Source organism: Asterias amurensis, chromosome 10, assembly GCF_032118995.1.
Source record: "Asterias amurensis chromosome 10, ASM3211899v1".
In the NCBI taxonomy this organism is placed as follows: Eukaryota; Metazoa; Echinodermata; class Asteroidea; order Forcipulatida; family Asteriidae; genus Asterias; species Asterias amurensis.
The window spans coordinates 15,664,800-15,679,805 of record NC_092657.1 but is presented as its reverse complement, the minus strand read 5'-3'; the positions used below and the strand labels follow the sequence as shown (position 1 = coordinate 15,679,805).

Here is a 15,006-nt window from a genome sequence, read left to right as displayed (position 1 = left end):
ATCAACTTGGATATTGTTTCAATGTTAACAAACTGTCTACAAAAAGAGGCTACTCAGTTTGTGATGCTTTAGACGAGGACATCCAGGGCTATACGCTGTACAATAAAAATAAAATAAAAAACAAGCACGTTGTATTTTGGAACTAATCAATGGCGCAAATGCCTTTGAGTTTAATAACAGATTCTATAAACAAACAATAGGTGTTGTCATGAGATATAGAGATGATGTTCTAATCATTTACACTCAACCCCCACCCCCTCCATTAAACTCAACCATCTGACCTCCCAAGTCATATAAATGAAGCGTTGTAGTATAAGAACTAATGCCTTGCACTCATCAAACATATAACATGCCGGCATTAGGCACCTTGTCAAAACTATCCCCGGGATCTCACACCCTCCAGGGCTTTTCAGCAGCACGGGGCTTGAAATCTATCAACTGTGATTTTTAAATAACCTTTGCCAAAACAATAATGTTCCAAACATCAATCTGTGCTGCTAGTTTTTGGTATGCTAGGATGGTGTTTAAATAACTTGTATTACAATTGATCCCCTATTGTGAAAAAAACCATCATGAATAAAGTTGTTTGATTAGGCATCATCGTGGCACAACATTTTTTTCACGTGGAGCTTTTTTTTTACCCATCATGGAAGAAGACTGCATGGAAAACCTTTGTTAGGACAACCTACCTCCATGGACAACATATGAACTACACGTTGATTGTTTTTGAACCTATGATATTTAGTTTGAGAGGGAGGGTTACGTACTACGATCGTCGCAAAAGTTGTGCAGCATTAATAGCAGGACTCAATAGTGAAGCGATATTTCTTCACACGATTAAAACAATAGGTCAAAGTTCTTCCATTTCTCCAGTTCATATATGCCAAAAAGCAACAGTTTAAATGATTTCTTAACATAAATAAACAACTGTTTGTTCTTACTTTGCAAGTAGAAAACATAACAGTCAGTTCAGGTAAATAATTGACATAGTTGCTCACGGTCAAAAAATGAATTTTTTTTATACTTTGTTGGTGGAAGGGCCTTGGGGTGCAAATTAACAAAATTGCATTTTCAATTCTATATATAGCCCGTTGCCATGGTTACGGCTCATTTTGTTTTTTGGCCATTTTAGGCCGATTTTGGGGTCTAAAAAACTGGTTTTTAGCTCATATTTACAACTCCACCCCACCAAAATGCAACATTATTTCAAAAAAACTTTTATATCACTACAAAGTATCATCCTTGGCCTTCCTTGAGAAAAAAAATTATTGCTTTAAATATCACCCTTGTGCTATTTTTGCATCATGCATTACAGTATGTTTTTAGAACTTGCAAAATCGACATTTTTACCCTATTTTTGGACCCCAAAATGTCAACTTGCCAGGGGTCTCAGAAAATTTTCCTTTCGGCTGTGATTAGGGCCAATATTGGTCTTTCCATATCTGGTGTCAAAAACTTGGGCAATTGTATCCTGTTGTGACAGTACTGCCTCAAAACTAGACTTTTTTCCCTAAAACGTGAAAAATGCCTTTTTAAGGGTCTTTTCACGTAATATCGACATACGTGTCCACGTTAAAAAAAAAAGGAATATTTTTCTTATACTTTGTGGATAGTAGGGACTTGGGGTCCAAATAAACAACATTTACATTTCAAATCATAATATAACACGTTGCCATGGTAACAGTTCATTTGTGTTTAGGCCACTTTAGGCCGATATTGGGGTATGAAAAACTGTTTTTTTAGTTAATATTTACAACTCCACCCCACCAAAAAACAAAAATATTTCATAAAACCTTTTACATCACTACAAAGTATCATCCTTTGCTTTACTTGAGAAAAAAAATTATTGCTAAAAATTTCACCCTTGTGCTATTTTTAGAACGTGCATTAGAGTATGTTTTTTGAACTTGCAAAATCAACATTTTTACCATATTTTTTGCCCTCAAAATTTCATTTTTTCAGGGGTCTCAGAATATTTTCCTTTCGGTTTTGATCAGGGCAAAAATTTGTCTTTTTATTTCTGGTAAGAAAAACTCGGGCAATTGTATCCTGATGTAACAGAACTGTCTCAAAAGTAGACCCTTTTCCCCGAAAACATAGAGAAATGCATTTTGAATTTCTAACATTAAGAAGTTAGTAATAATTCCATCAATCTGGCAGCTTTTCATAAGCACTCTGTAGGCTTAGTGCATTATCAAACATTGATCAGGACCTGTTGATGACCTAAATCTTATAATTTGCCCCGCCCCGGCCTCACCCCGACCCCGGCCTAATCATATTTCATGACATTGCATAAAATAAAAAAAAGGTTTTGTGAACAGCATCTCTTTTTTGAAAGTCACATTTTTTAATTCCCCTTGCACATCAAGAAAGTTTGTACTGTCTTAATGTTTTGGTGGTTCTCAGAATATTTCCCTTTTTGTTGTGATTGGGCTATCATTATGGTTTGCATGTCTGCTGGGGAGAAACACTTTGGTTTATTGTATCCTGTGACACTTCTGCCTCAAACATGGTAATTTTTCCAAAAACAATAAAAATGCATTTTGAAGTTATCACTTAGTTTGAATTGATAAAAAACAAAAACGAGCATGCTTGTTAAATAAGTATGGCACTGTTTCCATGCTCTTTAAGTAACAAATAAAAAGTGTATAACCATGCTTTGCCACTGAGAGTTCTTGTTTTGTCATGACTACTTTACCTAGTTGTACAGGTATGATTCACAATGCAAGAAGAGAAGTAGTGCGATGAGCATTCTTTACTATTCTTGTCTATACATGGCCTTATAACAGTCTTCTTGGTCCCCTGCCCGGTACCAAACTAAACATTTTCATCCCTATCAGAACAAAGAGGCTCTAAAAGTGAGCAAGTACTGTATCCAAAGTATCTAAATGGCCATTCACCTGCTTTGGCCTTCTGTAAGCAGTTCACCCTTCTATGGTGGGGTTCCTTTCAATTGAACTGTTGCAAACAACAAAAGAGTTGGTTTATTTAACGTGATAAACAATTCAGCAGGTAATGTTTGACAATGTTTTTTGTTGAGCGTTCTCAGAGACATATATAATAATTATGAATTAGTAAGATAGTGAATGGAAAAAATAATCAAACTAGCCTGAATAGACTTTTGTCACTGCAAATGCATCTTATTTATTAATGTTGAGCAGGTGCAAGTATTTACAACTTCTTTCAATGTTGTTTCATTAAAGGAACACGTTGCCTTGGATCGGTCGAGTTGGTCTTTGAAAAGCGTTTGTAAACGTTTATTACAAAATGCATATGATTAGAAAGATATTTTAAAAGTAGAATATAATGATCCATACAAGTATCACTCAAAAACATCTTTCTAACCATGCATTTTATAACAAACGGTTACAAACGCATTTCAAAGACCAACTTGACCGATCCCAGGCAACGTGTTCCTTTTAAATGATCTCTTACGCTCATCTTGCAAACCGTTAGTATCATTGTTTTTAATAAGATCTTGGCAAACTTTTCCAACACTTTTAAGCGGGCTTTTTAATTTCCCACATTTGTGTTGGGCATGATTGGATGCTCCAAACCATCTGCCTCAAGCACAGAAACTGCATTGTTTATGATCTCTATCTCTATGAAAAGTTTTACATTTGGTAGCAGGCAGGGACCAAGGAGAGTAGGCCCTGTATTAAAGACAACTTGTAAAGAATGCTCATCGCACTCTACTTGCAATGGGAATCATACCATGTACAATAGGTAAAGTAGCCAAATCAAGAACTCTCAGTGGCAAAGCATTGGTTATGGTTTGGTTGGATACCATTATGTTTAAATAAAAACGTTGTATTCATTACTCAAAGGGCATGGAAACAGTGCCAGATTTTTTAACAAGCATGCATTGTTTTTAGAAAAATTACTATACTTAAGGCATGATCAGTCACAACAGGATACAATAAACACAGTGTTTCTACCCAGAAGACATGAAAACACCAATAACAACCGAAAGGGAACACTTTCAAAAAAAGAGGCGCTATTCACAAAACATTGTTTTATGCAATGTCAAGAAATATATGATTGGGGCTGGGCCGGGCAAATTGTAAAATTAAGGTCATCAACAGTTCCTGATCAATGTTGGGTAATCCACTAGTGCTTAGGAAAAGCAGCGAGATTGATAGAATTATTACTTTTTAATGTTAGAAATTCAATATGAAGAAAAAACAATTCAAAATGCATTTTTCTGTTTGGGGAAAAAAGTCTATTTTTGAGACAGTACTGTTAACATCAGGATACACTTGCCCAAGTTTTTCTTACCTCAAATAAAAAAGACAAATTTTGGCCCTGATCAAAACCGAAAGAAAAATATTCTGAGACCTCTGAAAAAAATGAAATTTTGAGGGCAAAAAATATGGTAAAAATGTTGATTTTGCAAGTTCTAAAAACATACTCTAATGCACGTTCTAAAAATAGCACAAGGGTGAAATTTATAGCAGTATTTTTTGTCTCAAGTAAAGCCAAGGATGATACTTTGTAGTGATGTAAAAGGTTTTATGAAATATTTTTGTTTTTTGGTGGTGTGGAGTTGTAAATATTAACTAAAAAAACAGTTTTTCATACCCCAAGATCGGCCTAAAGTGGCCTAAACACAAATGAACTGTTACCATGGCAACGTGTTATATTATGATTTGAAATGTAAATGTTGTTTATTTGGACCCCAAGTCCCTACCATCCACAAAGTATAAGAAAAATATTCCCTTTTTTTTTACCATGGACACGTATTTCGATATTATGTGAAAAGACCCTTAAAAAGGCATTTTTCACGTTTTGGGGAAAAAAGTTTTGAGGCAGTACTGTCACAACAGGATACAATTGCCCAATTTTTTTACACCAGATATGGAAAGACCCATGTTGGCCCTAATCACAGCCGAAAGGAAAATTTTCTGAGACCCCTGGCAAGTTGACATTTTGGGGTCCAAAAATAGGGTAAAAATGTCGATTTTGCAAGTTCTAAAAACATACTGTAATGCATGATGCAAAAATAGCACAAGGGTGATATTTAAAGCAATAATTTTTTTTCTCAAGGAAGGCCAAGGATGATACTTTGTAGTGATATAAAAGGTTTTTTGAAATAATGTTGCATTTTGGTGGGGTGGAGTTGTAAATATGAGCTAAAAACCAGTTTTTTAGACCCCAAAATCGGCCTAAAATGGCCAAAAAACAAAATGAGCCGTAACCATGGCAACGGGCTATATATAGAATTGAAAATGCAATTTTGTTTACTTGCACCCCAAGGCCCTTCCACCAACAAAGTATAAAAAAAATTCATTTTTTGACCGTGAGCAACTATGTCAACTATTTACCTGAACTGACTCATAAGAGTTTAGTTATAAAATCCCAAGTCACCGTCCATGCTCAGAATAAACAGGGAGTGTGACAACTTTACACGTGTGTGACAACTTTACATGTACATGTATATGTCTCCATGCAGTTCGTCCACACCAGTTGTGTACATAGGCCTACAATGTGTGTGTGTGTGTGTCTGTGTGGGAGACGCCACTGTCCCAGAGACGAATGTTTCCATAGGCTGTTGAATATCCACATAGCGCGTAAGAATTGTTTTCATTGGTCAATTTTGCCCTACTGACAGAGCGGTGTAAACAAGTATATGAAATCGCGGAAGAAAGCTTTAGTCGTCGCCGGTGATTTTTTATTAATAATTTAGCGTCGTTTTTCTTGCGGGAAAATATAATCAGTCCCTGCATGGAATACACTAGAGTAGCTTTTGAAAAATACTAGTATTGCAGACCGGTCTGAAATAGTTGCATGCTCATTTTGGAAGCATAACTTTTCGATTTATATTTTTATAATAGAGAAGCATTTAATAGTATTAAAAAAATGTTTGAAGTTGCTTTCATTCAACACTGTTAAATGATTGATAGGGCGGCTAAATCATTGAACGTGGCGGGGTGTGGGGAGGTTGCGATCGTTTTTACGGGCGGCTGACTTTTCAAAATAAACGTGAAAGAAAACCACAGTAAAATCAAGTACAATAGATATAAAAAGGTACAGTACCACAAAAAAAAAAATGTAATGATGTTTGAAGTACTGTGAGGTAAAAAATATGTGAGACTATTACTTATGTGGGAATTTGTTTTGTTAAATGGTTAGAAATGTGAACTGTGTCCGAAGTGTGTAGGATTATAAACAAAACAAAATCGCTGCAAATAAAACTCAAAGTTAAATCCAAGTTAGTTAATGTTTACACGTAACAAATCAGTAACAAAAAAGTACAAAACAAACCAACTCTGCAAATTATTAAAGTGTTTTCATCACGCATATAGTTCTTATACAATGTTTTGAGAGAATTGTTTTCATGATGGATTTACCAGGATTTACCAAAATGCTAAATGATAACTGCATAAAAACTAGTGTACTTGTGTAGATCCCAGTTCATATCCCAGTGTTGGCTTTATCTGGTGGAGAAAACCACAAGCAGGTGACCTCGCTCAGTGGTGACCGCAAACAAGGCTTCCAGTAGATAACGATCTGAGTGCTTGGGGCTAATCTTAAAGAATGTAAACATACAGCTCAGCTGTCAGTGAAGTGTCCCGGAATAATCCCGTTATGAATTTGAAAGCTATACTAATTGGACCGGGAGGAAAAACGTCCCCGGGTTAGAATATCCCTGTGTTTTCCCGGGGATAGTTTTGACAAGGTGCCTTACATTTTACGTAATAATAATTATTATTTAATACATATATGACATTTCAAACGTTATGAGAAACTACAACGTCTTACTTGGAATGTTTCTAGGCATACCGTATATATCGGAAACTTCATGGAAGATGTATGCTTTTCCTCACCACACCTTTCTCCCCCCACCACTTATCCAATGCCCTTCCCTCTCTCCAGTCCAAATGTTTGTTTATAACAAAAACAAGCCTCCAATAGTTTCAGAATAGCCTGTCCCATAAAAGTGCTCTTCATTTTACAATGATTGCGCCTTAACTATTACAGATATCTGAAAGTATGCGAGTATGTACCGGTTTTACTTTTTATGTTTGTCTTAAGGCCTTTACATACACTAACAAAGTTAATTGACGCACCTGTGTCTTGTGAAAATTACAAATAGAACTGTATATGTGGCTTCACTGTCTTCCCTTTAATTCACAGTATGATCTCACTCTTCTTTTCCAAACACAGTAGGTGGCTTAGAAAATAAACTTGCCCTTTAAAATTGTGCTGGGCTAGTCAGGGCGCTAGTTCAGGTTTTCTTTCGTGTCAGCCATGACTTCTATGTGACCTTCCCTTTAATAGCTAAATCATTAAAGTGAGAAACGTCACTTTATTCCAATATTCCATATTGATGCCAGCGGTTCCTTCTAAAAAGTCTCTGTCAGGGATGGGGGGGGGGGGGGGACACAGACACTGCAGCCACTTCCATGATCTACATTTACCTGTACATACTGTAAAAATTATGCAATTCACAAAATATTGTTCCCCCTCATAATATTGGAGGAAACTTGTACATTTGTAATTGTGAAATTTTTGAGATTTTTTGTGGGCGTGGCTTACCAGGGCTAAATGGGGGCACATTATCCCCCCCCCCAAAGTTTCTGGTTTTCTGGATTTTCAAAGCATATAAAACTAGTTTATGTATGCCAGTTAGGGAAAACTAACGACTTTATACTCGGCTCAACAAAATTTCATCACTGCATGCAAAAGTTGTGCATGTAATGACTGTATTTATAGTAAATTGTTGACTTTTTGCTTAAAATGAGCTATTTAACTAAAAAATGGCAGCCATTTTGTAAACGGGCACTTTCCACGTTTTGTGAAATCTTTCCAGATCATAATTTTTATGCAACAGGACAAAATTGTTGTATAAGAGCTGTTCATATTAGGGTGTTTCTTAGACATTTCTACAAATAAATAGCCGCTATCTTGAATTTTAGCCGCCATCTTGGATTTCTCGCTTGCGAACCAATATTTTTTATATGAACATTGTTTTTTCTTGGAGAGGGCACCATTCCCTACATTTTGATGTATAGATCTCCCCTTCACCCCTGGGGCTGCAGCATTCTTCTATTTCTAGAGGACTTTTTGCCCTTCGGCCCATGGCCTAATGCGATTCACCGGGCAGGGTAATCCGAGTGGACCATCCGCACAGCAGCCGTAGTGCATGCAGTCTGCTCCGTGGACCTTTGTTCTCTACGTAGGCATCATACCGATCAGGTACCAGACGTAGTGTACGGGGCCAGACTACACATTTTCTCTTCAAATAGCGCGCCTCGATTGACGTCAAGAACAGCGCCCTCTCGGGTCGGGGCAAACTCTTAAATTTATAAATAAAATAAGAACTAACTTTGTTGAACCTTAGTTAACTGTTTATTCACCTTCCACTCATCAAAACACATATCTGAGTGACAAAAGCTTTATCTTTAAACAAAAAAAATAACACTTTCAGGTGACTTTAAATTGTTTGGCCAACCGTCTGTGTATCGATACGTCTGTACTAAAGGACTGCGGCAGCCGAGTGACCAAACTGCGTGAGGCTCATTCCGAGTACAGTGCTCACTCTGTAACTCTAACATACCGCTGTTCCGTAAACAGGTCCGTTGTCCGTTTGGTTGTCATTCGAAATATTATGTTTTTCTTCTGAAACGTTCACCTCAATAAAAAACAGAACGAAAACCAATCCAAATACTTAATAATATCAACTCTAACTAAACACATCTTGAAATAATTATTAACATTAATTTAAAAATTACTTACAGTCTTGCAGTGTCATTTGGTATGCCGATTGGTAGCTCTGTCAGACCCCTAATGCTGCAGTCAACAGTCATAGGCTGTCTATCGCAATGGCAAACCTCACACGCGTCCCCCGTAGCCCTGGCTCCAACTAGTCCAATGATCAGTACACAAGCAATCACACCTAAACAAAGAGGTTGCAAGACGCCTTTAAATCCACGGTCGGCCATATTTTCCCAAAGCAACCTTCTTGCAAATATAACAAGTCACCTGTAGCCTGTTTGTGGAAATTTCTGGCGTTAATCTGTAAGATGAACTTTAACATAAGATATGAGGTTTAAATGTAACCAATATCAGGAGATGTTGTTCTGGAAATTTGTTCCAATCTTCTGTGACCGCTGTCCTGATAGTTCTGATCGAAACTATATAAATTCAAGTTTATAAAGGAAATAACACTACATCATCATATGGTACGTGTTATTGTTTACACAACTCAGGGGTACTTTCTAAAGCTACGTATGCATTGTACGTAAACATCCCAGTTCTATTCATGTTTTTGTATGAATGGTACCTAACAAAATATTTCATGTTTGGCTGGGAGTGGGGTTTCCCAATAAATTTTACCAAATTACGACATACTGTGACAAATGAACCATGGCGATTGTTGTTCTGGATCGAAAAAAAAGTGCAAGGTTAAAGCCATTGGACCCTTTCGGTACAGAAACAAAAATAAAAGTTCATAGATTTACAACTAATTTACAGGGTTTACAGAAGGTAATGGTGAAAGACTTCTCTTGAAATATTGGTCCATGAAATGCTTTACTTTTTGAGAAAACAGTAAAACAATATAAATTCTCGTTAACAAGAATTACGAATTTATAGAAAACACATGTCATGAGACGGCGAAATGCGCGGAAACAAGAGTGGGTTTTCCCGTTATTTTCTCCCGACTGCGATGACCGATTGAGCCTAAATTTTCACAGGTTTGTTGTTTTATATATAAGTTGTGATACACGAAGTGTGGGACTTGGACAATACTGTTCACCAAAAGTGTATAATGGCTTTAAATAGCTACTTGAGCGGATTTTTTTTTTTTACGGAAATGCTGTTTTAACTTGTTTATGATGCGTTTGTTCACCATTTAAATGTAATTTTGATATGTGTACATATCTGAATTGTTCGTAATTATCGATTAAGACATCATGCACCAACCTAAAATGACAATGCTTTGATGTAATGTCTGGAAGTTTGCTTTGTTATACCTACTTGCTGCAACAAACAAATGGGAGGCTATACAAACTGGAGCTCCCAACTATGACGTAACATGTATGTGTGTAAAAACGTAACGGAGCTGTTCGCGAATCTTTCATCAAAAAAGCACGGGAGGAGGGTAATAATTATTCGAAATGATTTTGTTTACACAATTAAAATTTATTTACATGTTTAGTCATATGACTGGATTTCCTTATTGATTGAAAATGAAGAGAAATTCAGCAAAGTTCATACTTGACATTTCCGTGCAAGCAGGTCTTTAATGTGACCCAGTGGCTTCACACCGCTTAGGAAGTCCCTTTACTTGTATTTGGTATAACATTGAAATGCTAAACAGTTGTTTTTATTTACGTGAAAGGGCCCTGTAACTATCGGTTACAGCTCGATAGTCCGAAGGTTCGATGGTCCGAAGGTTCGTTAGTCCGAAGGTTCGTTAGTCCGAAGGTTCGTTTGTCCGAAGGTTCGTTTGTCCGAAGGTTCGTTCGTCCAAATGTTCAATAGTCCGAAGGTTCGATAGTCCGAAGGTCCGATAGTCCGAATTGACAATAAGGTTCGATTGTCGATTCGGACTATCGGACCTTATCGTCGATTCGGACTACCGAACTTTCGGACCAGTGAACCTTCGGATCAACGAACCTTCGGACTAATAAACCTTCGAACTATCGTATTAAATGTTCGGATAAACGAACCCTATTTCATTTTCGGACTAATGAACCCCCTGTTGTGGAAAAAATTTGCGTTCGGACTATCGAACCTTCCGGAGTATTGAACCTTCGGACCATAACGGAAGACCCTTTCGTTTATACATTTAGTTCAGCAGTGAATGCTAAACTCATTAATGCGGTTAAACAAAACTCGTACAATATTACCCAGTTTATCATTATGTTAATAAAGTCCAATTCCAGTCTCAATGTTTAATAACATAAGACCCCAAAAACAGGAACTTTGAGGGCATGTTTTTAGCTTGCGAGTCACCGTGCAGGGTTATCCGAGTGGACCGTCCGCACAGCAGCCGTAGTGCGTGCAGTCTGCTCCGTGACCGTAGTGATGTACGTAGGCATCATACCGATCAGGTACCCAGGCGTAGTGTACGGTGCCAGACAACACATTTTCTCTTCAAATGTCGCGCCTCGATTGACGTCACGAACAGCGCACTCTCGGGTCGGGGCCTACTCTTAAATTTGTAAATAAAATTTGAACTAATTTTTTATAACCTTAGTTAACTGTTTATTCACATTCCACTCATCAAAACACATTATCTTAGTGACAAAAGCTTCATTTAAAAAAAAAATACCACTTCAAGGTGACTAACGGGGAACAACACATCAAAGACTGATCGATTTGAGGTATGCTAATGCAGCAGGGTGCAGCATGAATCCCATGTATCTAAATTTACAAGAGAGATGTTGGCTAAATGGTAGTTACTCCATTTGATAATCAACATTTGACAAGGTCTAGGTTCATGGAACAGGAGGTTTCGGCACCAAGAATCGGGTAAGGTTTCAAACAACTTCGTGTGATGTTCCTGTCTGTAAACACTGTTTTCACGCAATTTTCTAAAACATTTGCACCGGGCTAAGTGTATTCTTACAAATGTATACTTCTGCGTTAACGCGAACTCTTCCAGGATAAACTATAGCCACACTGTACATAGTTTAAATACACTGGACACTGTTGGTAATTACTCTTTATAATTTTAAGTTGCTATGCCTTTTGTTTAAGATCTCGCATAAGCATTATTATAAACAACTAACTAAATTTATGATTATGTTAGCAATATACTACAGTGTTATTCACCAGCCAATAAACTGGTCCGGGAGCCCAGCGTAAAAAATTATGATCCTTTTAGCTTCTAACTAAACTGTCAGGCCAGTATCAGTTAATAATAGTCATTGGAACCACTGATGTAGCGTCTTGGTCTTCATTGGTCTGCTCATCCTGTTCGGCAACATCTATACATCTGCACCGATGAATTTCTTATACAAGCAAAGCATCCATGCCTCAAAAGAGTCTTGATGCCAGTCCAGACGGAGCTAACTAAAATACAAGAACATACAAATGGTGCAATAGTAGAACAATTTAAAAGCAAGGCTTCTTATTTGTTTTGAGTTCGTTTATGTACACAGCGCCCCCCCCCCCCACCCCATAAAAAAAAAAAAAAAAAAAAAATCTAGAATCAGTGATTAGGGGCGTGCGTATGCGACTAAAGGTTTCGTTGGTCAAAATAGGGATGTACCAGAACCTAAACGAAAGGACGTACCGAAACCGTATGGTAAATGCTCGGGCGTGTAACCAGAATTTGATTGGTCACTCGATACTCTTGCACCAGCAGCACTGCCTGTCCCCTCATTACTGCAACCATCTGGAACGTATGCAAATCTTTATTGTCCGAGAGGCGGTCTGCAGTGCGCACCACGACCATGCCCAGATTAACCTGTAGCCTTATTGTCCAATTGTGGCACACAAAGGATGGGCATACCTCCTGACAGAAGAGATAGTCGTGTGCAGTGGGACAACTTAGAGCCCCGGCACGTGTAACCACATGACGTTGGTTCAACCCGCCAAATTGAATTGAGTGAAGTGTAGAATCTCATGTTACTTTTTCGCACTATAGTTATTCCCGAGATATTCCCGGGAAAATTCCCGGGAACCTTTGGTCGATCTTTTTGAACTACTAAGAAAAACCCTTTTCACACCATAAGTATTTTCTTGGGTTTGATCGTAAGTGTGAAACGGCCGTGCATATTCCTTTTGAAATAGTGCTCCCGGAAGTTACCTATATAAAATGGGATGGTGAGAACGATTGCTGTGGTGACGGTGGGGTTAAAAACTCCATGGATTTTCCCGGGAGTTTGTAAAAAATTAGTGCCGCCGATCGCCTGCAATACTAGGGGGGGGGGGCAATTTTAAGCCATTTTGGTCCATTTCGCGCTATTTTATTTATTTATTTATTTATTGTTGGTTAGCTTGTTAAAGACACTGTACACGTTTAGTAAATAATAAAAATATAAATCAGCATACAAATTTACTTGGTAACGAGCAACGGAGAGCTATTGATAGTATAAAACATTGCGAGAAACGACTCCCTCTGAAGTAACGCGGTTTTTGAGAAAGAGGTATATTCTTACTAAAATTTTCAAAGACTTCTGACCAGAAGCCTTTTATTACTGTTTTTTATTCCAGCTTTTTCTTGTCATCAATGACCAATTGAGTCCAAATATTCACACAGGCTTGTTATTTGTTTGCATATATTGGGATACACCAAGTGAGAATACTGGTCTTTGACAAATTAACCAAACGTGTTCAATACCTTCAACTATTTAGGGTAGAATTCTGTACTAGAAATATGCTTTGTGTGAATTTTTTAATTTATTGATTACATTAATTTTTTTCATGTGTGTCCCTCGAGTAAATGTACACCCCACACACACCCAACCCCCACTCAAGTATCTAAGGAGCTGAATGCACATTCCAACTTCCTCAGGGGAGTCAAGGGCTGTTTTAGAAGCAACACTCGGATGTAAAATCTCCTAGAAATTGAATATTTGAATTTAAAATTTAAACATTACTTCCCCGAGAAAACAAAACAATGGTCACTATTAAGAGGTCACATGCACGAAACGAAGACACATGGCTAAAGGGGGGAAACAATATTTCCCTTCGCCATTTGTAAACCACCGGGATTAGGCTATTATTTATCAAGAAAACCACAGTGACCGCTGTCCTGATAGTTCTGATCGAAACTATATAAAATCAAGTTTATAAAGGAAATAACACTATATCATCATACGAGACGTGTTATTGTTTACACAACTCAGGGGTACTTTCTAGGGGTACTTTCTAAAGCTACGTGTGCATTGTACGTAAAAATCCCAGTTCTATTCATGTTTTTGTATGAATGGTACCTAACAAAAGATTTCATGTTTGGCTAGGAGTGGGGTTTCCCAATAAATTTTACCAAATTACGAAATACTGTGACAAATGAACCATGACGATTGTTGTTCTGGGTTGAACAAAAAAGTGCAAGGTTAAACAGCTACTTGAGCGGATTTTTTTGTTTTTACGGAAATGCTATTTTAACTTGTTTATGATGCGTTTGTTCACCATTTAAATGTAATTTTGATATGTGTACACTTCTGATTTTTTCGTAATTATCGATTAAAACATCATGCACCAACCTAAAATGACAATGCTTTGATGTAATGTCTGGGAATTTGCTTTGTTATACCTACTTGCTGCAACATACAAATTGGAGGCTATACAAATTGGAGCTCCCAACTATGACGTAACATGTTTGTGTGTAAAAACGTAACGGAGCTGTTCGCGAATCTTTCATCAAAAAAGCACGGGAGGAGGGTAATAATTATTCGAAATGATTTATTTACACAATTAAAAGGTATTTACATGTTTAGTCATATGACTGGATTTCCTTATTGATTGAAAACATTTGAAGTGAAATTCAGCAAAGTTCACAACTTGACATTTTCGTGCAAGCAGGTCTTTAATATGACCCAGTGGCTTCATACCGCTCATAGGAAGTCCCTTATTTTTATTTGGTATAACATTAAAATGCTAAATAGTTGTTTTTATTTACGTGAAAGGGCCCTGTAACTATCGGTTACAGATTCGATAGTCCGAAGGTTCGATGGTCCGAAGGTTCGTTAGTCCGAAGGTTCGTTAGTCCGAAGGTTCGTTAGTCCGAAGGTTCGTTTGTCCGAAGGTTCGTTTGTCCGAAGGTTCGTTCGTCCGAATGTTCAATAGTCCGAAGGTTCGATAGTCCGAAGGTCCGATAGTCCGAATTGACAATAAGGTTCGATTGTCGATTCGGACTATCGGACCTTATCGTCAATTCGGACTACCGAACTTTCGGACCAGTTAACCTTCGGATCAATGAACCTTCGGACTAATGAACCTTCGGACTATCGTATTAAATGTTCGAATTAACGAACCCTATTTCATTTTCGGACTAATGAACCCCCTGTTGTAGACAAATTTTGCGTTCGGACTATCGAACCTTCC

At 37.5% G+C, this 15,006-nt stretch overlaps 1 protein-coding gene across 2 annotated transcripts in view; it reads right to left on the bottom strand.

Annotated features, from left to right (window-relative positions):
- The window catches only part of LOC139942913 (uncharacterized), a 59,822-nt gene extending 50,702 nt beyond the window's left edge, over positions 1–9,120 (bottom strand). For both annotated transcript variants that reach the window (XM_071939733.1, XM_071939734.1), the window contains exon 1: positions 8,740–9,120. In XM_071939733.1, the coding sequence (XP_071795834.1) occupies positions 8,740–8,945 (206 nt within the window). In that variant the 5' untranslated portion in view covers positions 8,946–9,120. The remainder of the gene's footprint in view (positions 1–8,739) is intronic.
- Positions 9,121–15,006: the final 5,886 nt, after the last annotated feature.